A 23,913-nucleotide genomic window follows, 5' to 3' on the forward strand; every position below is an offset into this window, starting at 1 on the left:
AAGTGCTCCAGGGAATTAAGAGTTGGTAATAGGATTAAGAGGGATTTGTATTCAATTAAAACTGTTTATTTCATTTTAATAATCTCTATGTTCCTAAAAAGTCCTCAGTTTGGCCTTTACTGTCACAAATTACACACATACAATGTAACTCATTTGTTGTAACCCTATTGACTTATGGAAATATCACTAATGTGTAAGCAATCTGTTTTGGATATTTTTTGTTTTTGATATTTTTAATGATTGTGTTCCCACTGTTTATAAATGGTTTTATTAATGATAGGTTGAACTTTTAAAGCTTTTCAGAAGGAAATCAGGTTTTAATAAGTAATACTTTATATCAGGAAGTATCTTTATACCAGCATTTAAGAAGTGCTTGCTTACTTCCAAAGAGTTTTTAAAAAATCATCAGTGTCAGAGATTTTGTACGATTTTCCATTCTACATGGAAACTCATGGATATTTAGGTAACTGATAGTCTTTTTTAAACCCACAGGATGTCTGATATTTCTGTTCTAGTTCTTATCATGCATTAATTTCTCATAAGTCTTTGATAAATCTGTCAAACTAATCTTCAAGGATTTCTCTTTAAGATCTAAATACTTAGCATTCCCATCAAGACCGACATAGCTTCTCCAAAGCAATTCCAAAAACTAGTATATCCTTACATAAATATGTAAGTGTTTACTCTAGCAACACCTCTTGGGCTGCTATTCCAGTTAATAAGAATAAATTTTGATGTAAAAAATACCTTAGGGGAAACTAACAATTTCTTCCTTGAGAGTTCTGTTGATTACTTGGGATGAGAAAATCCTTCACCCAGTTTATTCCCTATTCACATGTTTTATTACTATTCTTGGCAACCAACTGTCACTTAAAAACCAAGCAAGAACCTAAGTAATTTGCATTTTTCCTTTTTTTTTTTTTGCATATTCTTCTTTCCCAGGCCCCTTTCCCTACACAGCTCCACAAAACTGACAGTCATTTTACTTTCTCTGAATAAAGAACATTTCAGTTACTCACTGTAATGACCCGTATATCTATTCTTTGCTTTTAAAACTGAGTAACCCCTATAGGTATCATTAGTCCAATAACTGATTTTCATAAAGGACCTGAGGGGCTACTAGATCTCAAAGTGCCCTCTGAATCAAAGGTTTAATGATGTTCTGCAATTTTTAGATTAAATATACTTTACTAAGAACCAACTGCTTAAAAGTTTGGAACATATAAACCATAGAACTAACTTGCTGTTTCATCAGCATATGTATATGCCTGGTTCTGTTGTGTGAGCCACATACACAGAGGTAGATCGATCTGCTCAATAAATCATGAGATGCAGAAGACAAAGTAAAAACGCCAATACTCTATTAGAAAACACATGTGATCTCGGTAAGCCGACAGTGACAATGTTCTCCCAGAACTAAATTTTGCATACCAGCTAATAAACTTTGGTTTGAGCACCACCTAATGGCAGAGAGCATTTTTTTAAAAATCCTACTTTGCTTTGAGGCTTGCTCACTTTCGTATTTTATATTGATTTAGAACATGTTCTGCTCTTTATTGAACTAAACAGTTCTAAGTGTTCAGTTTTCTTAACAAAATTAAGCCCTTTCCATGCCTACCTTGGAACGATAAACTGCCTTTTACAATGGGAAAATGCCCCAGTGAAATGAATATTCCAAAAAATTCTACTCCATCCTTAAATATTTAAATTTAGCCTCATAATTTAGAAATATGTTTTTAATTGAATCATCTTAAATTATTTAAGGGTTCTCAAACTCTTCTGCACTGTATATCTTTATAATAACCTGTCACAAAGAAAACAGCTTATCTTCCTGAAAACATGGTACTTATTAGAACTAAGTAATTTAACATATCTAAGTAGCTGCTAAAACCAATTCTGAATGAATAGTGATTCACACTTTTAAACCATACACATTTAGATTTTTTCAAGAGGTCCTTGCCCCAGCCTACTGTTTGTTTCACTTTGTGATTCAACAAAGAGGCAAAATATTTGGAACAGTAAAGAGCAAAGCCAATGTTTTAAGAAAAAGTATTTATTATTTACACCACTGAAACAGTCCCGTGAGAACAATATACACCATGTTTATTTGAAAGGATCAGATTCCTTTCAAATATAAGAACTGTATAAAGCAATACTGTCAACACAAAACAGTGGTCACATTACATATCTGCAGGTGTAAGCATTGCAAATAATTTTTTTTAATCTTATGGCTAAATATTTTCACTGAGACACAGTGTTTGCAATTAGACAAGATATAGCTGGAACAGAACAAAAACTTTTTGTTCATGCTTTTTAGGGCTGTCCCCTTAAAAATGTATTGCCTTTAGTTGCTTTCATGACAACGGTTTTAGGCAGAAGTGCTTCTACTTAGCCACCAAAAAGAAATAACTTTTGTTCCTTAGTTTGTATTCTTCAGTCTTATGTTTTCTATTTCTCATACTATGAGACACACTTGTATCACAGCTGACATTTTCCAGTTTTACTCAAAAAACACGGACACACATATAGACCAAACTGAGACAGCTCAAAATTTAGAGATGTAAATAGTGCACAGTAAGAAGAGAAACGGTGTCTATGACAAAGGAATAAAAAAACTCTTGGTGATTTTAAGCATACCAAACTAGGATCCTTATGCAAAAACTTTTTTTTGTTTTGTTTTGTTTTAAAGGGAAAAGGAGTAGTTGCAAGATGGGTTTGGTCTTTGATTTAGTCAGACAACAACACAATGAAACAAAAACACAAGACATAACTTGTTTCCAAAGCCACAAAATGACATTGTTGAGTATACATTTTTGTCGACTTTTGTGTTTTGGGGGGGGGGAGGAACTCAGTACTCAATGCTGGAGAAAATATTTTTCAAGGGTAAGAGTATATTCATAGAGGGGGAAAAAAGGATTTTTTTAGCATATTGCTATGATCTTCAAAAAATATAAAATTAAATTTACAAAAAACTGGAAGACCAAGTATAAGCAGTCTGATATTCACTGCAGTGTCCAGCACTATCATAATGATTTCTAGCATAAAAGCAAGAGGTTCATGATCTCAAGTATCCTCAATAACTGCCAGTATAACTTGTAACTATTGTCCTTGCTTCTTTGACAGATACCTGCAAGAAATAAAATAAAGATGTCTAAGCTGTATCATGATAAATTCACAATAACAATCTAACTCTCCTCCCAAAAGAAGCAGTTCATTTAACAACACTTCTCCAGATGAGTAATAATTGTTAATAATCTAATATCTGTTGATTGTTTTATGTGCCAACCACAGTTTTAAGTACAGGTATTAATTCATTCATCCTCACAACAGCTCTATGAAGACCTTTTTTTTAGAACTTATTCCTATTTTACAAGCACAAAGAGGCTAAGTGCCCAAGTTCCCAACCAGCTAGAAAGTGGCAGAGCTCAGATTCAAAACAAGGCTCTGGAGACTGCATTCTCTCCCTTCATACTGCCTGACTACCTCATGTGAAAGCGGTATATTAATACTGTAATTTCCAAAAAGAACCTCAAACTCATTTAAAAATCTTATTTTTCCACGGGGCGCCTAGGTGGCTCAGTCGTTAAGTGTCTGCCTTCGGCTCAGGTCAGGATCCCAGGGTCCTGGGATCGAGCCCTGCATCGGGCTCCCTGCTCTGCGGAAAGCCTGCTTCTCCCTCTCCCACTCCCCCTGCTTGTATTCCCTCTCTCGCTGTGTCTCTCTGTGTCAAACAAATAAATAAAATCTTAAAAATAAATAAATAAATAAAGATCTTATTTTTCTTGAGTAACAATTGTGGGTTTTCACATTTACAAATTACTATACTCAGTAGTATGGGGTGGGGAAAGAGCTCTTAAAATCATTAGACCTGAACACATTTTAATGGTGTAAACTTGTTCATTTTGTGGCATTTATTAACTCCATGCCTTTGTTACATCATTAATAATTTGGAGATGAGGATAAAAATGCCTGCATTACCTTCCTAATAGGATTATGAGAATCATCTAATAAGAAGCTATATGACAGAGTGATCTGAAAAGCCAAACTGTTATTACATGAACAGTACCTTTTGTTGCTGTATTAATGCAAGCAGATCTCTAAAAACCAAATTCCAAAAAATTACTTGCAGTACACTATAATCCTGTCCACTTCCCCAGAGGTTTCCCCTACTTCAGAATCTTGATGTTCATATGCAGGCTATATGTAGATGTGTGCCTATGTTTGTGATTAGAAAAAAAGACTAGAAGACCATACACCAAGATGGTAAGGTGGCTCTCTTTGGAAAGAAAAATCATTAAGTAATTGTTTCTCTACTGGATTATAGTTTTCTAATTTTTCTGCTACACAGAGAGGTTACTTGTAGAGTGATTTTTAACAGGAAACTTTTTAGTGTGTTTTACTTTATCCTGACTTTATTTTATAGTATGAGAACAGGGACTACCTTCCCATATGATTCATAAAAGAGTGACCTATCCAGTGTCACAAAATAATTTATAAGCAACACAAATGTGTACCAGTCTCAAATCCTCTCTCCTAGAAGCATTAAAGATCTTAAGAGATGGCAGGTTTATGAACAGGGTAGAGGTTAAGATGAAAGGGAAGAATACTTTTGGGGGAAATGTCACTGCATTAGAAAATAGTTTTAGAATTCACCCATCTTAAATAAAAGTTCAGAATTATGTGTATACCAGGGTCACCAGACAATGTTTTCATTCACTCCTGTGAAAAGGAAATGAATAAGCAATTAGCACTTACCTTTCCCAATATTTGTGGTTTAGGTCCAAGAAGTCATCTAATTTTGCTATCTCCTTGAGGTACTGAGTTAATTTTAAAAGTTCTTTGTCTTTATCTCGATTTAGGTGTGCTTTCATAAAAGGCCTTATCTGTTAGAAAACAAACATCCAACACTTCACACTGCAATAAGGAAACTAGCACAAATCTACACTATCCTCTCATTCAGATTCAGTTAATGAGATGAAAATATTACTAAGGATGTCAGTACTAAAAATGACTTTTGCACTATCTCAGTGAAATAAACTGACAGTCCGTGTATAACGTTTACAGTAACAAGTTGAGAGCCCTTCTACCTCATGTACCTAAAATACTAAAATCCCTAAAACTAAAATACTCCGATGACTCTGGATCTAAAAGTTAAACTAGTTAAGTGGAAAAAAGTCTACTATTCACTTAACTACCTTCACTTGTTCTAGCATAATCACTTCTTATTGTAACATTCTTTAAAAATGATCTCACTAGCAGGGCAGAATATATATGACCACTGTAGCCTCATATCAAAGAAAGATTTTTGGAACTTAAGATGGTCTAGATTATCTGCATTCTCTTATATCATCATTTCCTTGTATAAATAAAAATGAAATTTTCAGAGTATTGATTTATCCATGACCAAAACTAAAGTTTTTTTAGTTCAGTACTGTATTCATAATTCACAATGTCTTATATATCCTATGTCAAACCTTAAGATTAGCAAGCTTATATTAGAAGTTTACTGTTCTAAAAATGAGCAGTCATCTTTAAGATCTCTGTGAAATCTTTTTTGAGACTTCTATCAACATTATGAAACCATGACAACAAAACACAGTAAGAATAGTTCTCAATTTCAAAACTGCTTTTATGTCAATGTGGGCAAATCATTAACTACCTTCTTAAAAGAGGTTTTCAAAAGGAGACATATGAGAGATTTCTAGTGGAATGTTTAAAAATACCTCTCTTGAATTAAAATTTGGGGGGATTGTAAACATGTATTTTTAGAAATTCCTTCAGTGATTCTATGGAATGCCTAGTTTAAAAAAAAAAATCCTGCTCTAAAGTAATATGAAGAACTAGAAATTTATATCATCCCTGCATCCAAAGGTAAGTAGGGCCCAAATGTGGGCTAGGAAAATAAAGTTTCTTCTAAACACATGAAACTAATGATCGTATTTTTTTTTTTTTTAAGTTAAAGCTTTCCTCAAAAATCATCCTTGAAGATCATGACTTCACCTCTTTTCCTGAACAGGTATTAACCATTAGGTTCATAGAGAATTTGGTTTAGAGTAATTGAATCTTTTCTCAAGAATTTATTCCTGTACCTCACACCTGGCAAACTACACACAAGAAAAACATTTCTCCTAAAGCCTCAAAGAGAAACCATTTTTAGAGAAGAACATAACTACCAATTCACCTCAAGTACTTTTCTTCCAAGTCAACAGCTTTTATAATTGTGGCAATTCACTACCAAGATCAGCATTCTGTTTCTAACCTTTCCTCATACACTAAAGACCACATCCAGAAATGTAAAGTTTTAAATGTTTATGTTACCAATTTACAATGCTACCAGGATTAAATGTTACTATCATGCCTACACAAGATCGCATATGACTTCATGCTAAGATCACCCCTGGCCTAGGAATCAAGTAACTTAGATTCTAACTCAGATTCTGTCATTAACCAGTTACATACATGATTTTGGGCAAGTTACAAATTTTCTGATCCTCAGATTGTTTATATAAAGTTAAGAAGGTAGACAAGGTGACTGAGATTCCTAGTTCTGGCATTTTATAACTCTTAAGATCTCTAACTGCCCTGTACGAATTTTCAAAAACCTCAGTTTCAGTTTAAAAAGGAAAAAATAAGCCCTTACTGCCAGCTTTCCAGCTAAGCAGAACATCAGAAATCCCAAGATTTGTATCCCTAAAATAAAATGTCTGTTGCTTTCACTTGTGATGCTGAAAGTCAATGTAAGCCCATGGTGTTCCACAGAGCTAACTAAACAGAAAATACCTGGATGAGTTGGCAACCCAAGAAGATATCAACATGGGAGAGAGAATGTTCAACTGTATATGAATTTTTCTAAATATGTAAGCTTTCTTGCCTGTGACCATAATGCAGTACTTCTGAAAATTTATGAAATTCAACAGTGCTCAAGTTCTACCACAAATTTCAGATTACATAAGCATAAAATTATGTCTTACCTTTAGTCCATTCTGTGGGTTCATTAGAAAATTTCTTCCAATGTCATCAAACATTATGGTGTTTTTTTTGCTGTAAAACTCCGAAAACTTTCCCCATATAACACCAAGAGGCTTTACCTTAGAACAAAAGTTTAGATTTAACTCCAGTTTTATCAATAGTTCATCCTTTCTTAAAAGCAGAGATACCTCAAAATGCCCAAACTACGTCAGAGCACTCCTTTCCTCCCGTAGGACAGTGACGGCTGGCTGTGTGAACAGACCACAGCTGAGATGCAACACATTTTAAAGCACAACAGATCTCGTGATGTTAACTTCTGAAAGGTCTGCTCACGTCTACCTACCTAAACCCACTATAAGACTCTCCATCATTTTAACATAAAGATTTGGGGTTAAAGGAGGAGTAATTATTTAAAATATAAGAATTTAAAGTAATTGCTTAATTGTCTGCTGAGTAGTCACATGACTTCTGGGCTAATACAAACCCCTCAGAGCTTGAGTGTCACATGGGGTCTGTTTTCAAAACTAGAAAACCTTAATAATGAACAATGTGCCTGGTTCTATTAATACAGTATTTAAATACTTTGTAGAGGAAAACTGATTGTCTTATTCAGTGGCACAGGTGCACAATTTCTAGGGCAACTGGTTAACTTCAAAAGCACTATAATTTGTAAATTCTTTTATTTCTGAGTTGTTAAAATGAGCCTTCAAAAAGGTAACTCCTTACATATTCATATCTGTTGGTACTTGCATAAAGTCTCTGGAAGACCACACAAGAACAGTAGGAAGAGAGGACTAAGTGGCTAAAGGGCCAGAGGGAGGAAGACTTTTCATTACATACTTTATTTTTATTTTTGAATTATATGAGTTTATTTTATACATTCAGAAAAATTTTTTAAATAAATTAATTTTTAGAAGTACTTTTTTGCTGAAGACAGGAATCTCTCTTACAGTAATATGAGATTATAGGAAATTAAATGGTAGTAAATAAATGGTAACAAAGGTTGTCATTTAAAAATGTTGTTTTTCTTTTTCTTTCTAGAACTTATTTTACTATAGAGAAAGCCTTTTTTCTTAGTGTCCTAGCTAAGCAAAGAATATTATTGAAATTATTTTATTATTTAAAATATTTTAATTTTATTTGCCTTAGGTTTTTACTCTTTGTTTACTACTGAAACCAACCAACCAAATACTTCAAGACAAATATGGAATTTACATAGTAAGCCAAATTTTTTATTTTCTTTTTCTTAAGATTTATTTATTTATTTATTTGACAGAGAGAGTGAGCGAGATAGGGAATACAAGCAGGGCAGAGCAGGGAGCCTGATGTGGGGCTCGATCCCAGGACCCTGAGATCATGACCTGAGCCAAAGGCAGATGCTCAATGACTGAGCCACCCAGGCGCCCCAGATTCTTCATTTTCTTAGCTAACAAAAGCTTCATGAAATAGGACAAGAGCTTTAGTTTATGACACCCAGGATTAACATCCTACATCCTCTTAAATAGCGCTGTCATTTTCTAATTATGTCAAGTGCCAAAACTTGGACTACTTTGTTCTCAATTAAGGAAATAATACTGCTGACTGTAGGAAAAAAAAAACCTGAAAACACAGAAAAGCACACAGGAAAATTTTAAATTAACTATAATCCAGTCATTATGAAGGATATATTTAACTCCAGTCTTTTTTTAAGATTTTATTTTAGAGAGAGACAGAGTGCAGGAGCAGGGGGAGGGGTAGAGGAAGAGGAAGAGAGAGAATCCCAAGCAAACTCCATGCCTACCACGCCCCTAAGTGGGGCTTGAGCCCAGGACCCTGAGATCATAACCTGAGCCAAAATCAAGAGTCCAAGCTGGAGCGGTCCAGGTGTCCCTCCTCCAGTCTTTTTTATAAACACCAGCAGCTTTACAGTTTATAGATCTTTTGTTAAGGGGAAACCTGAACCAAATAAAGGTTAAAAACTATTTCTAACAGTCTGCAAATACTGCTCTCTAAATTATTCTTTAACTTTAATGATGTGTCATGAAAAATTTTTAAATCACTAAATATTCTGTTACATCAAATATTTGTTACATCAAAAATGCATTCCATTTTATGGATGAACAAAAATTTTTATATCCAATTCCCTACTATTAGATATTGAGGATTTATTCATTTTTTCTTGAAGTATAATTATCATACAGTGTTACATCAGTTTCAAGTGTACAATATAGTGATTCGACAATTCTCTACATTACTCAGTGCTCAGTCACTATCTGTCGCTATACGTTAATCACATTATTGACTATATTCCTTATTCTGTACTTTTATCTCCATTACTTATTTCGTAAGTGGAAATTTGTCTTTCTTAATCCCCTTCATCTTTTTCACCCATCCCCTCATCTATCTCCTCTTTGGCAACCACCAGATTTATTTTTATTTCTCTAATTTTTCACTATTATAAACATGACTATGTTTAACATTCCCCAAACTTTTTTTTAGTGTTTAGATTTTATAAATGTACAACTTTAGTAGGTAATAATGTTTTTCCCTTGACGTATGAAGTATTTCCTTTATTGAATAAATCACCACACATTTAAAGGATTCTGTTTATGATTTTGACAATTTCAGTAGTCTCCTCTATGCTTTCCTAGTTTGCTAAGTTCTCCCCAATTCTTATTAGTTCGTGTGCTTCCCAAAGGTATAAGACCATGTCTCCAACAGTGACTATCATAACACCTCCAAATAAGAGTTCAATAATAGGACTGGTTACTCAGTGAGTAAACAAAGTGAAGAACCCTAATCTTTTTAGCCCAACCCTTTTCTCTGGTGGTTCTTGTTGCTCCTCTCCAGGGTTACATATACATCACACCAAAGTACATGCATCATGCTTTCTGCTTTTACTTACCAGTTTTATATAGGGCAGGGTGAGTATGTGTTGATTTGCTTCCAGTATCTTCCTCACTGTTATTCAGTATTTTTTCTCACCTACTCTGTTTTGAGCAACACTGTGCTGCCATCATCACGGGACAATTATCCATGACCATTCTTGACGGTCTTGCTCAAGATCCTTAATTCTATCATTAAAATTCCAATCTATTAACCTTACATACATCTTCCTATGTCAAACTCAACTGGTAATTTATTATCCACTCAGATGTACTTCTCAACTCTTTCTATACTTTATTCCACCAACATAAATACAAAAAGTATACTAGAAAATAAACATTTAAAACTTTAAAAAGAAGTAAGATGATTTCTTACGTCTATTAATCCTCTCCTTGGAGTATGCACTGTTATCATAGCAGCACTGTCCAACATGAAGGTAATCTTATAATTTGCATTTGTGCTCACTCCCAGCTCCTATAAATACAAATATTCATGTGGTTAAAATATAATAATATGAAAAATTCCAGGCTTTCTCAATATTCCAGCTACCATTTCCCATAACGCCACCTTCTACCCTACTGGCCACCAATCACACCTTGCTCAACAACTACCAAGTTTATTACTTTCATTTAAGCCAACAAATGGTAGTCCAAAGAAAAGAAACTAGAAACAGATTACATCCCTTTACATATTTCAGAAGAACATCACTTCTTTATTACACACCAAAGCAAAATACGGAGAAAAAAAAATTATTGTAAAATGGAGGGGAAAAGGACATGGAGCTCTGCTGTACTTTTTCTTAAAAAAGACTTAATTACACAATACATTCCACCATTAACCAGACTTTAAGCACACAGCTCTATTCCTGATAATGGCCAACTGTTTATTAAATGCCCTCCAATGAGAATGAAATTAATTTAACTTGGAACTTCTAAAAAGACAAATGCAATTTCAAAACATTCTTAAATGGATTGTCTAACACTTACTTTCATTTTAGCTTCAATCCACTTCATATTTGTTGCGGCTAAAATATGAAGAATGATAATATGATACAAATGAAAAGCTTGAACTTCATTTAAAAATTTTTTCTTCTGTATAAGTTTTCTAAGCAAGATTAAAAGTTCAAATGCATCACAAATAATACTTCCTAACATATTTATGGTAATTTTAAGTATTTATAAAAATGAACTTTTAGTGCATCAGCGCAGAATAGAATTTTAACAACTTTTATCTAAAAGATGCAGGTAACCAATATTCAAAAGAATTTTGAATCTAGGAAATTTATAAATCAAGACCTAAATTCCTGTTTTAAAACAGCCCTGACACTGTTCTCCATCAATCCACATTTAAATATAGGGTGCCTGAATCTCTAATTTACTTCCATGTTCCCACTGCCAAACCATGCACTGGCATATATGTCAATATAAGCAGATTAATGTTATGCGCCAAAAGTTGATGTTAAAGACCACTAGGTCCAATAAAAATCAACACTTTACCAGGCTCAGGAAACTTAGTGCTCACTGAGTCTAGGAGCTTTTAACAACGAAACTGACATAACTAAATTCATAAATTCTGTTATGTATCCGCTCATTGTCGGACAACAACCAGTTTTGAGATCACTGATATTAAAATTCAACCCTCAGTTTTATATGCCCTTCTGGTCCCAAGTTACTGGACTAAACTACATAGCTATTACCAAGTAAAATGTTTAAAAAGGGAAAAGGAGTTTAATTTTCACAGCATGTGTACGTGTATTTTTTAAAGACAAAGGAGGTACCTGAGTTCTCAAAATAAAAGTCTTCAGCACACAAACACACAAACTGAATCACCTTACACACAAAACTGGTCAGTTGAACTAAAATTTTAGAGACTGATACATCTACAATGACAACAATCATGAGATAGGGAAAAACAATTTTTTTAAATTCAGTATCTATTTTAGGTCTACAATCCCCAGATGAAAAACAAAAATATTCATAGCTAATAAAAAGGGTTTCCAATTAATTACTTATTATATGTTAGACATGGTACTAGTTGCTGTACTGATACTTTTATTCTTATAACTACCCTGTAATACAGGTTTACTTATCTTCATTTCTGATGAGGAACTTAAGGCTCAGAGATATTAACTGACCTGCTCAGTATCACAAAGTAAGGACAAAGTCGGAATTAAACTCTAGTTAATTTAGCTCCAAAGTGAAGTATCCTTTTCAACAAACTACCATTAGATACCATAATTTACAAATATAACTTATTTTAAATATATGATTGTAAAAATTCTCTAAATTTCTTAAGTCTACTTTAATAACATTTAGAGGAAAAACTTTTTTGTCAAATATCATCTTAGGTGTCAGCTGAACAAAAATTTGTTCCCAGGAAGCTTTCCTCCCTGTATCTTATAAACCAGAAAACTATGTATTTAATCTAAATGGCTGTGAACTCATATTAATACTGAAAAATGGAGATACTCTGATTAAAAGGAAAAGTACAAAGGAAATTTAAAGACTGAAGTAACACCTTTGTGGTCACTCATCAAAAACCTAGTACAATTAAACATAGCATTTTTCATGATGAGATTTTATTTAATTCATAATCAGGATAGCTCTTTTCTGCCTGTGGCTTGCCAAGAAGCAACTTTAAATGTTTGTGGGGAGGTAAGATATAAATTAATACACAGTTTCTCTTCATAAAGTCTTGCCACAACAAAATGTCCATTGAACTAAATAATGTGCTCAGTAATGTAGTAAATTTACTTTCTGGAGCAAACTCATGATCTTATCACAGACCTGTAAGCTCCTGGAATGGTCCACAGACCACAATTTGAGTAATACTGCCTTAGTCTGTTTAATTTTCCTCAAGTTAATTCATATTCCTTTATTTCTGAAGAACAACATCACTGTGATTTTTTTTTATACGTCTTTCTCCAAATGTTTTGAAACTAGAGTGATAAAGAAAGGAGAAAGCAACAATATCCTGAAGCAGCAAAGATTCTACAGTAAAGATCAGAAAGAAAAATTCCTAATCAAGGTGGGGTCTTATGAAAATAAGATCATTTTTATTCTGACACCATAACCTACTCCCTTTCTGTATTTAACTACTTCAGTGGTATTGGCAAATATACATATAAGTTTATATTGTGATGCAAGAAAGTCAAACATGTTTCATCACAAATTAGCTAGAACAAATGAAAACTGCGTCATATTTAACCACAGGTCATTTTAAGTGACATTTTATAAAGCAGAATAATTCACAGAACAAGATTACTTCCATGGAAATCTAAACAAAAAATATAGCTTACACCAAATAACAATGTCATAATCCTCATATGCAGATGTTAGGAATTCATGAAGATATGGTCGCATTAATTCTACTCCAGTCTCTGCACAAGACCTATGGTCTAAAAGAAAATCAGTCATAGATGATTACTAGTTTGTTATCATGGACAAGTACCTGATATCAATGAAAATTATGAAATGTAATATAAACATTCAAATGCAAACTACCTGAGACTGAATTATACTGGCTGACAAACAGATGTCTTTGAAAGCACACAATTTGATATCACTGCGATTCAATTTTAATTAATTGATTTTTTTAATTTGGGAAGAGCAATACCCAGAATTCAGGCTTATACAGTAAACTGTAAATTTAGTTTTCATGTAGTCTTTAAAATATAGACGTTATTTTGTCACATGAAAAACAAACTAGAGCCATCTATACTCACTTTAGCCATTCACCTTCCAGATATAATCACATTTCACTAGAATGACAGGCCCAACTAACTTAATAATCAAATTTTAAAATAAGTACACATTAACTTATGACCTGTACTTAAAGTTTAGGTTTAGAGGTAAATAAATTCATGCTAATATCAGGAGTTAGTTAACTTAGAAGTCAGTTCTTAGAAATATTAGAGGATGAAATAAACACCTTTCTTTTTTGCTGACATGAGAAATTTTACATTTAAGAATCTGTCCTGGGGCACCTGGATGGCTCAGTAAGTTAAGCATCTGCCTCCAGCTCAGGTCATTATCCCAGGGTTTGGGGATCGAGCCCCACATCGGGCTCCCTCCTCAGCGGGGAGTCTGCTTCTCCCTCTGCCCCTCACACCACTTATGCTCTCTCTTGCTTTCAAATAAATAAATAAATAAAATCTTTTAAAAAAAGAATCTGCCCTGAACATAAATGAAAAACCATTATCATTTGAAATGATAAAATATCAAAAATGCTTTTTAAATAATCCTCAAAAAATTGAAATGTTAATCAATAGAGAATGACATGATTAAATTAAGATACAGCCATAAACTAGAGTAGTGTTGACCAAAAAATATGTATCTTTAATTCATAATGAATAATATTAAATGACTGAGATATTCAAAATATCATTAAGCAAAAGTAAAAAGGATATACATACAAACACACCCTGGAAGATACACTTAAAATATAAGAACAGTTATCTTAGGGGTTTGAGATTACAGACGACTTCAGTATTTTCTACAATGAATGATATACTTTTTATAATAATAAGAAAAGCTTTCAAATATTTCATATTGGAAGGAAAAAATAAACAAAAGGAAAAAAAAGAGTTGTTATGGGTAACAGAAGATAAAGCACAATTTTAGTTGACTTACCAAATAACGTATAATCAACATCTAGTACCAAAAGCTTTTTCCCTTCCCTGGGAGGATTCAAAATTTCCACTTTATACTCTTTTACCCTGCGAGAAATTTTCAGTAGGTTTTCTTCTCTAATAGAAAAATAAAATCAGGTGAAACATTCACTTTTTTCTCACATTACAACCCATTTCCTTTGATAATATAAAGCACTTACCTATTTTCTACTTCAACTACTTCATCTTCAATATCAAAGTCGTTGATAACATCATCATTGTCAGGAGGTGGACCTAAGACATCTTCCTATTAAGATGAAAAATAGTTTTGTTTTACCAAATTGTCTTTAACATAAATACATGCATAACATAAAAATCAAATAAAAGATACAGTCTGAGGTCAAGAATCTTTCAAACACACACTGTGAGAAAATTTCCACATTTTATAATTCATTATACACAATCACTGGGCAGATTTACCATGTTATTTTGACCATTTGCACTACTACTATGCTTATGGCTAACTATATACTAACAAGTTCCCTAGTATTTGTTTTCTGCTGAATTAATACCACATACATTGTGAAGTTTTTATTTTTCACTGACTGCCAAACTGACAATTTTACCACAATTAAAACCATGACACAACAGTGTAATATAAATCATATCTTCAAAGGGACAAATGGTAACAAAAGTAAACATTTACCAAGCTCTCCTCACGAGTTCCCATCATCATGATTTTAGTATTTGGTTTCAGTTTGAGAGCTCCAAGCTTAACATCATTTTCTGCAGGTTTGCCTACAATACAAGCAAATGACTGTTTTCTCACTAAAGTTCAGGTGCTGGTTTCACTATCCCATTATACAAAACCCTAACATTAAAAGTTTTGGTACAGATTCCACAGCAGTTTTTTTCTTCCTCAAATTAACAAACTGTCACTGCTGAATTAGCAACGTCTAACACACTAAGAAGTAGCAACTAATACAAGATTTGTTTTTTCCCCAACTCCATTTCAGAGGACACCTTTATTCAACTAGCTAAACAAAATAAATTCATGTTTTATTTTGTTGTTTAAGATGAAGATATTTTCCAGAAAGTCTTGAACACTGAGCACCTAAGATAAAGCTAGAGATTTATTGCTACCCAAAATTCACCCTTCAATGATACAACAAACACAAACACCATGAAAGTCCTTTTCAGACTGGATATGAACACTGCCTATAATTTTCAAATCATCGTTTTAAATCATCATTACTTTTGAAGCAGAAAAGATAATTTAGGGAGAGTACAAGAACCAAGCTGTAATGAAAAAGCTGTGCTAGAACACAGATGTCAGAAATTACAGTTTTACTTGAGACTTCTGTGCCAAAAGTTTTACAAGCGAACATCAACTATCAGAGGAATCAAAAGTAATCTTAATAGTGGTGGTATTTTCAAGTAATTTTTAATATTCTTATTTTTATTATAAAACAATTTTAGGAAAATCCCTAACAAAGAAATCTCCAAGGGGAAAAACTTATTAAAGAGAAAATATAGCTAATATAAAAATTCATAAATATATCAACGCAAAAAGTTTAAAGTGAGGAGAGAATTACCTTTAACTTTGAGTCCAAGTAACTTTTGGCGTTCTGGTAGCACTCCTGTAAGGGTCTTAAGAAACTGTTTGAGATCTAACACGGTATCATCTTCTGAAAGTGTGGTCACTGAATATTCCTGTCCACCCCATTTTACGATGATAGGGAGAGCCATCCTTGAAACATATGATCAAGCAGCTTTCACTCAGAAAAAGATACCTAAAAAGAAAGGGATATACAAGTAAATAAGTTAAAATAGATATAACAAAGATGTAGCCAAACTTGTAACTAAGTTTTAGGAGCCATGCAGTTTGCGTCTTACTTTACAACTTGATGGTGGAGAAATAATATTTTCTCCTTCAGAAATGCTACCAGAACACCAAAAGCAATTAGGACTCAAAGTTAAAATTCCCCTACCCTCCCAATTTTTGGCTTAAAGTTACTACTTCCTAATACTCTGTCTGATTCTCCCTGTTCAACTGTTAAGCTGCAATGATCAGCTACCTATCCCTCCCTCTCTGTTTGACCAGGTTTAGGCTACAGGTTAAGTTCCTCCATGATGGACCATTTGTATTTATTTAACACCTGATAAGTGGCACCGTGAGTTGTTAACAGGGCAAAGTCTAGAGCCAGAGTACCTGGGTTCAGATCCGTTATCCCACTTACCAGCTATTTGACTCTGGGAAGTTATCAGACTCTTAGTGTCTAGGTTTCTTCATCTGTAAACTAAGGATGAGAATACTGCCTACTTTGAAGTTCTTATGAGAGTTAAATTAGCTAATTATTTATAAGTCACACAGACCTGGCACATAGTAAGCACTACATAAATAAGTATTGGCTAAATAAATTTTCCTAAAAACTTGAGCTGAAATGTTCCAGGCACTGTGCTAAATAAAAAGTATAGCCATTATGTGTTTCATATTTAACAAATTGGACAGTTTTTATGCAATGTCATTTAACAAGGTTGATAAGAATTGTCCCTCTTTTAAAATTAAGGAAACGGGACTTCAGCGAGGTTAGGCAATCTGCTCATGGGCACAAAGCTGGGAACAGAACATGTCTTCTGACTAAATCTCATGCTTCTTCCCCTACATCACAACTGCCTCTCTTACATTGGGACCTACAGGAGGCAAGGTGTCAAAGATCAGTAAATACAAACCCCACAGGCACAGATACAAGCACACAGAGATTAAATACTGGCTGCCATTCTCATCAACAATAGCATGTAGGTCTCTTCCCTCTTAAAACTCTCTATCAGTTTTCCTAAGTCTATCCCCCTGCCCTCTTCCAGGTCAGAGAACTGAATTTCCTAATCTCCATTTCCAAATGCTATCACTTGTTTAATGAAATATTTGACTGCGTTCTCCCTGGATTATGACCAACTGCAAGAAGGCAAATTGTGAATCATAATATGCAAAAATAACTTAGAAACTTAAGCTGTCTTCAACATGTCCACTAGAACAGAGCACCATAAAATCACTTATATTTATGCTCTTATATCTGCTCTACTGAAATTTAAATAAAGTGCTAATTTTGGGCAATGCATTCTGTTAGAGATAACTTGTTCTAACAAATGTTATGATCCTCAATAAACAGCCAAAGAGAGTTTGAGCCAAACTAAAATATGGTTTAAGTATTATTTCTCTGTGAAGGTGAGAGTAAAAATGAAAATTTCCAAGAGCTGAGAATGCAAACAGCACTAACATAGTTTATGTTGTGTTGGGGGTGGGGGGGCGCAGAGAGTTTGGAGATCACCTGAGCTTCAGATGAGCCTGGACAAGTCATTTCACCTTTAGACCAGTATTCTCAAAGTGTGGTCTCAGATCAATCAACAGCATGACCCTACTTGGTAACTTGTTAAAAATATAACTGGGGTTGGAGAGAAAGGACCTAGCAATTTGTGTTTTTTTTTAACAATCCCTGTCTCAGCCTCCCCCTCACCTCCATCTCTGAGGCATACTAAAAATTTGAAAGCCAGTGCTCTAGACTCAATTTTCTCAGCTAAAAAAGAAAATATGCCAGATGGCATGGGCTCTGCATGCTTAGTAAAGTAGTATACAAATGTTAAACACTGTACACCTACACCGCTAGTGGGAATTCCAAGTTGGCAAGTGCTCTAAAGGACCAAGCATAACAAAACAAACACCATCAAAATTTTAAATGCATAGTCCTTAAAACTGCTTTTGAACCTCATTTCTTCAATATTCAGATCATTCACAACGGAACACACAAATGCAAATGCCTGAGTCTTTTTGTTTTCACATTTAACCTTTTTTCTCACACAATTCTAACTTTGTATGATTCTAGACCCTATCAGATTTGCAAACCAAAAAATGATTTGGGGGTGGGAGTGGTTGGCAATTAAACCTACACAAGTAAGGATCGCACCTTTATAGCGAACCTAGAGTCAAGAACAGCTGTTTGGGTTAGTTCTTCTCTCTACCATACTGTACTGACTTGTCTAGTCAATTCCAAAATTCCTACCTCAAAATGAGACTATTAATATTTACTTAACAAGAACAGTGTTAACGCGTGAGGTAACATCTGTGACAGCACTTAGTAAACTCTAGAGAGCAAGACGAATGGTGGCGATGACAGAAAAATGACAACATGCTAAACAACTTATCTCACTTTATTTTTGCAATCCTGAACTAACGACTATTGTCTTCATTATACACATTAGAAAACTGAAAAAGAAAACAACTTGTCCAAGACCACACGACTAAAATGTTGCAAAGGCGAAGACTTGAAACTAACGGCAGCAAAAGTTAACATCTTGGGCATTGAGAGGTGAACGTTCCAACAAGCCTACAGCACAGCAGCAGCAACCGCGAGGTAGTGCGGAGGCGACAGCTATGGGAAGTGAATGGTCTGGGACAGCATACAAGCATAGGAGAAACTCAAAAACCCCAGAGGCCGGATGCCTTCAAGAGGGAGGCTGAGGAGGAGGGCTAGACAAACCCCAGAGGAGGGAGGAATGAAGTTAGGGGACGCAAAACCCACTGGGGCTCAGGAAGCCCACGACAGAAGCGAGAAGGCCGGATGGGCGGGCGGAGGCTCCTGCGACGAGCTGGCCAGGGTCGGAGGCCTGGGCCGCGGATTGGGGCAGACGCGGCCCAGGGCTCCTCCAAGCAGCCTCCAGCCCGCCGCGGCCGGCCGCAGTGGAAGCCGCGTCGCGCGAACACCAGTGCTGCGCTGCGGTCCCCCGACCCCAACGGCCTCTCCGTGGGCAGCGCCCCGGGGTGCCCTGCGTCCCCTCACCTGGAGCGCGGCGGAACCGGCAGCAGTGGACGCAGGAACCGGCCGCAGCGGAACCGAGGGCGACCGGAAGTGAAAAACGAGGACCGGAACCGGCTAACGAACCGGAAGTTCAGGTTTGAAACGGAAACGCGCTGGAGACCGCGCGGCACCTTCTCGCGTTGGTCTTTGGTGGCGGGGGGGGGGGTAATCCTAGATAGCCGCTGCCAGGGATCTCCTCACCCGGTGAGGGAGCCAGGCCTTTCCGAGACTTTAACCACTGTGCAGATACCTAGGGTCCCTGGATGGCTGCCGGCCTTCGCCTGTTTTGCGCATGCGCCCGCCAGTGGGCGCGGAGCTGGTGGGGGTGGTGCTTCAGGCGAATGACGTCTCTGGTATTGTTTCGCCGAAGTCGGAGGCGGGTCGGTGGCGTTACCCTGGATTTCCAGGTGTGCTGAGAGCTTTGTAGGACTCACTAGGACTCGCGTGGCTTTGTCATATTCCGGATGAGAGCTGAAAGGTGACCTTTAAGACCGAAGACTTGGAACTCCCTCCCCTCCTCCCCCCCGCACCAGGGGCCTCCAACACTAGTAATTTTAGGAGCTTAGACTTTTCTACCCATTTTATCCGATGCAAGGGTAAACTGAGGACCTGCAGGAATGGGAAGGGGCAAGCCTAAGTCACTCAGAAAACCAAAGAAGCAAATCTGAATTCGAGAGCTGCCATCCAGATCACTAAAGTATTGTAGCGAATTTTATCTCCACCTGCCCATCCCCACCTCCCCTCTGAATGCGAGGAAAGCCAGTTACAAACCCCGACAAAAGAATTGTAGACTTTAGTGGAAATTCAGAGCAGTCTCTGATTCATACAGCGAGTTCTCAATGTGCATCACTTCAGGCAGAAGAAAAAAATCAATGCCGCTAGATTGTTCTTTATGGCGCCAAACAAAACTTAGATCTTCAAAAGGGAAAATGCGAACATAATATTGGCCTCAGATATGCACAAGTCTTTGAATTACGTATATTTTTCCTTCTACTTGACAGTGATGTAACTGATTCATGTTTCCCTTTTGGCTGTGATGGAAGGGAAGCAAAGAGCCAAGTATTTTGTCTTAACAGTTTTTTAGTAAAGACAAACACTATTTTATGTTCTCCTTACCTCTCTCTTTTGGCAATTTTTATTGCATTAGTAATGCATGAAAAGCTGCTCATTTTTAAAAATGAAATATTTTCAGTAAAAAAAAGTACACCCTCTTTCCTTAAAAAAAGGGGGGGAGGCGCCTCGGTGGTTCAGTTTATTAGGCATCCCACTCTTCATTTCAGCTTAGGTCATGATCTCAGGGTGCTGAGATAAAGCTCCCCCTCCGCACTATGCTGGGCTTGGAGCCTGCTTAGGATTCTCTCTCTCCCCCTCCACCCCGACTCCCATGTGCTATACACACACACGCGCGCGCTCTCTCTCTCTCTCTCTCTCTCTCTCTCTCTCTCGCTCTCGCTCTCAAAAAAAAGGGGGGGGGAGAAAACTCAAAATTAAAAGAATTTGTACAAAAAGCACACATAAGCAGTCCAGCCGAAGAGGTGGTCAAAAAACAAGGGACTGAACTCGAGAATGAATTATAATTTTCTTTCAACCCAGTCTGTTCCTTGTTCATGTGCTAACCAGCTGCTTATAAAAGCACTTTATATTTTTTACTGTTTCTTGAGAAGCTTGTTTTTGTTAATCATAAATGTCAACTAAGACATTTTAAATTTTAAATCTAAGCAAAAGGATGCATAAAGAAATTCTTTTTAATGATAAAATAACCATTGTATGAAAAATCTGATAAGTTTAATGTACTCAAGTATAGATAATTTAATAATTGCAGATGTTGAACAGTGGTATTTCTTAGAGAATAATGGTAGCAGAATAGTTTGGACAAATAGTCCATTTAACAGATGATTTGCCCATATCTCAGTTCTTCCAAGTCCATTTCTATTTAGCTAAACATTCATGAAATAAAAAAATATCTTAAAGGAGCTGGAAAATTAAGAAGTCAGGAAATAAGAAATATTGGTGCGGATGTGGAGAAAAAGGAACCCTCTTACACTGTTGGTGGGAATGCAAGCTGGTGTAGCCACTGTGGAAAACAGTATGGAGTTTCCTCAGGAAGTTAAAAATAGAGCTACCCTACCACCCAGCAATTGCTCTACTGGGTATTTACCCCAAAGATACAAATGTAATGATCTGAAGGGGCGCAAGCACCCCAATGTTTATAGCACAATGTCCAGAGCCCCGATGTATCACCATATGAGTGGATAAAGAAGATGTGGTGTATATATACAATGGAATATTACTCAGCCATCAGAAAGGATGAATACTTACACTGATGTGGATGGAACTGGAGGGTATTATGCTGAGTGAAATAAGTCAGTCAGAGAAAGACAATTATATGGTTTCACTTATATGTGGCATATATGAAACAGCACAGAGCATCATAGGGGAAAAGAGGGAAAACTGAATGGGAAGTCATCAGAGAGGGAGACAAACCCTGAGAGACTCTTAACTATAGGAAACAAACTGAGGGTTGCTGGAGGGGAGGTGGGTGGGGGGTTGGAGTAATTGGGTGATGGGCATTGAGGAGGGCATGTGATGTGATGAGCACTGGGTGTTATAGGCAACTGATGAATTATTGAACTCTACATCTGAAACTAGTGATGTACTATATGTTGGCTAATTGAATTTAAAGAAGAGGAAAGGAGCTGGACTCCTGGGAACTAGGAATAAATACAAAATGGACTTAAAAAAAGTTCTCAGAGCAACTCACAAGTGTCATTAGGAAGAAAATAATTAAATTTCTCCTTCCTGTTGCTCACCAGATCTTCCCTTCTAATGGGCAGAGAGTAATATATTTGTGCCTCACCCATAATTCTTTGCAGCAACTAAAGACGTCTGGGAATTCTTCCCTAGGGTTTTGATAGGTTGTTAGGTCTAAGAGACTAAAATAAATACAGAACCAATTTCATAAAATCAGATGATAAACTGCTGACATCACTGTGATCATGTTTGGGTTAGAAGGCTAAAGGACTTTCCTGCACCCCAGCCAGAAATCCACCACCACCTTGCTTTTAGCCCCACGTTCCCCTGACCTGTTTACTTCCTTCCCCTTTTCTCTCAGGCCATTTTCTCTCTCCTCCCATTTGAAAAACTAGCCTTTCTTCCTCCTTCTCTCTTTTCTCGCTCTTTTTTTTTCTTTCTTTCTTTTAAATTTGGATACTATAGCACTTTGTTTCTCCTAATACCTATTCCCTTCCTTGCCTTTTCCCTGACTGCAGTCAGTGTGCTGAAAATGATTAGACTCTGCCCCATAGGGCACACTCTACAGGCCCTTAATTCAGCCTGGCAAGTTTACTATCTTTCTCTATTTAGCTTGCTTTCCCAAATGACAGCTTAAAACCACAATCTCTTTAAACCTCAGATCTTCCAGTTTACATCCTTGTTCTTGGTGGATGACATTGTCTTATATTTTTGATAAGAAAATGGAAGGTCTCTGGGCGCCTGAGTGGCTCAGTTAAGTGTCTGACTCTTGATTTCGGTTCAGGTCATGATCTCAGGGTCATTGGATTGAGCCCCTTGTCAGACTCCACGCTCAGCAGGGAGTCTGCTTGAGGTTCTCTCTTTCCCTCTCCCTCTGCCCCTCCCCCCTCAAAAAAGAAAGAAAGAAAGAAAGAAAATATAAGATCTCAAAGAGGAATTACCTTAACTTCAGACCTCTGGAATCTATGAACTAAGTTAAATCTGCACCTGTCTTTGCTTATTTTGCTTGTTTTTATATGGCAATTTCCTTCTACCTGAAGCCAACCCTTATACTTGTGCTCTGGCTCCTTCCTTGTCAGCTTACTTTAAATCTAGTATCCTTTCTGGCAACTGTATTTTTAATCTTTCTCTCTACTGGTTCATTTCCATCAATGATAAGTATGCCATGGTATCTTACCATCAAGATACCTTTCCTTTCATAGTTGGGCATTTCAAAAACATAGTTTACCTTTGTCTAAACTTGACACAATCTGTAATTGTGTATTTATTTCAGAAGATTTTTTTAGTGACGGTCTCTCACTGTACTGTAAGCTTTGTGAGGAACCAGACCATGTCTGATTAATTCACCATTATATCCTCAGAGTCTAGCATGACGTTGGCTAAAGCAGGTAATCAAATATTTGTTGAATGGATGAATATTAACGAATAGAACGTCAAGTAATGAGAGCTTGTTATATATTATGCATATAATAATGCATATCCATGAATGATTATAATTTGTATATGGCTCTGGATGCATAGGAAAGTTCTGAAATATACACCAAAATGCTAACAGTTCATGGTACCATAGGATACACGCAGTATTTGTTAAGTGAGTTAATTGAAATTATCTCTTGATGGCATCATAGAGCAAGTGCTTTTCATCTTGTTTATGTTTTTCTATATTTGGATTTTTCACAATGATTTTGCATTCTTTTTCTTTTTAATATAAGAAATTCATGAAGGCATTTTTTTAAAAAAAATTTCAAATAATACAGATATATCCTTAACACATAATTTTTATGCCTATCCTTGCAAGTCATTTCTATGCTTTAGATTTATATACATTTGTATGTACAGTTTATATATACTTTTTAAAAATAATTA

The 23,913-nt window shown here is 35.9% G+C and overlaps 1 protein-coding gene across 1 annotated transcript; it reads right to left on the reverse strand.

The window, feature by feature from the left end:
* Positions 1-2,037: 2,037 nt before the first annotated feature.
* Positions 2,038-19,434, reverse strand: UBLCP1 (ubiquitin like domain containing CTD phosphatase 1). The gene is made up of 11 exons (XM_025867120.2): positions 19,279-19,434; positions 16,039-16,236; positions 15,150-15,241; positions 14,665-14,750; positions 14,466-14,581; positions 13,133-13,231; positions 10,821-10,858; positions 10,210-10,308; positions 6,972-7,088; positions 4,756-4,883; positions 2,038-3,127 (listed from the first exon to the last, which is right to left on the reverse strand). The coding sequence occupies exons 2-11, from the start codon at positions 16,190-16,192 to the stop codon at positions 3,100-3,102; spliced, it is 957 nt and encodes a 318-aa protein (XP_025722905.1). The 5' UTR covers positions 16,193-16,236; positions 19,279-19,434; the 3' UTR covers positions 2,038-3,099.
* Positions 19,435-23,913: the final 4,479 nt, after the last annotated feature.

This window comes from Callorhinus ursinus, unplaced genomic scaffold (assembly GCF_003265705.2).
Source record: "Callorhinus ursinus isolate GAN/ISIS: 27379988/994484 unplaced genomic scaffold, GSC_fseal_2.0 scaffold3, whole genome shotgun sequence".
Taxonomy (NCBI): Eukaryota; Metazoa; Chordata; class Mammalia; order Carnivora; family Otariidae; genus Callorhinus; species Callorhinus ursinus.

Excerpts from the sequence above, each read along its gene's own strand:
- UBLCP1 (XM_025867120.2), bottom strand. The coding sequence starts at position 16,192 with ATGGCTCTCCCTATCATCGTAAAATGGGGTGGACAGGAATATTCAGTG. Across the intron at positions 13,232-14,465 it reads TGTTGATTATACGTTATTTG|ACCATAGGTCTTGTGCAGAG; the intron begins GTAAGTCAACTA and ends ATTTTCTTTTAG. Across the intron at positions 3,128-4,755 it reads AACCACAAATATTGGGAAAG|GTATCTGTCAAAGAAGCAAG; the intron begins GTAAGTGCTAAT and ends TATTTCTTGCAG.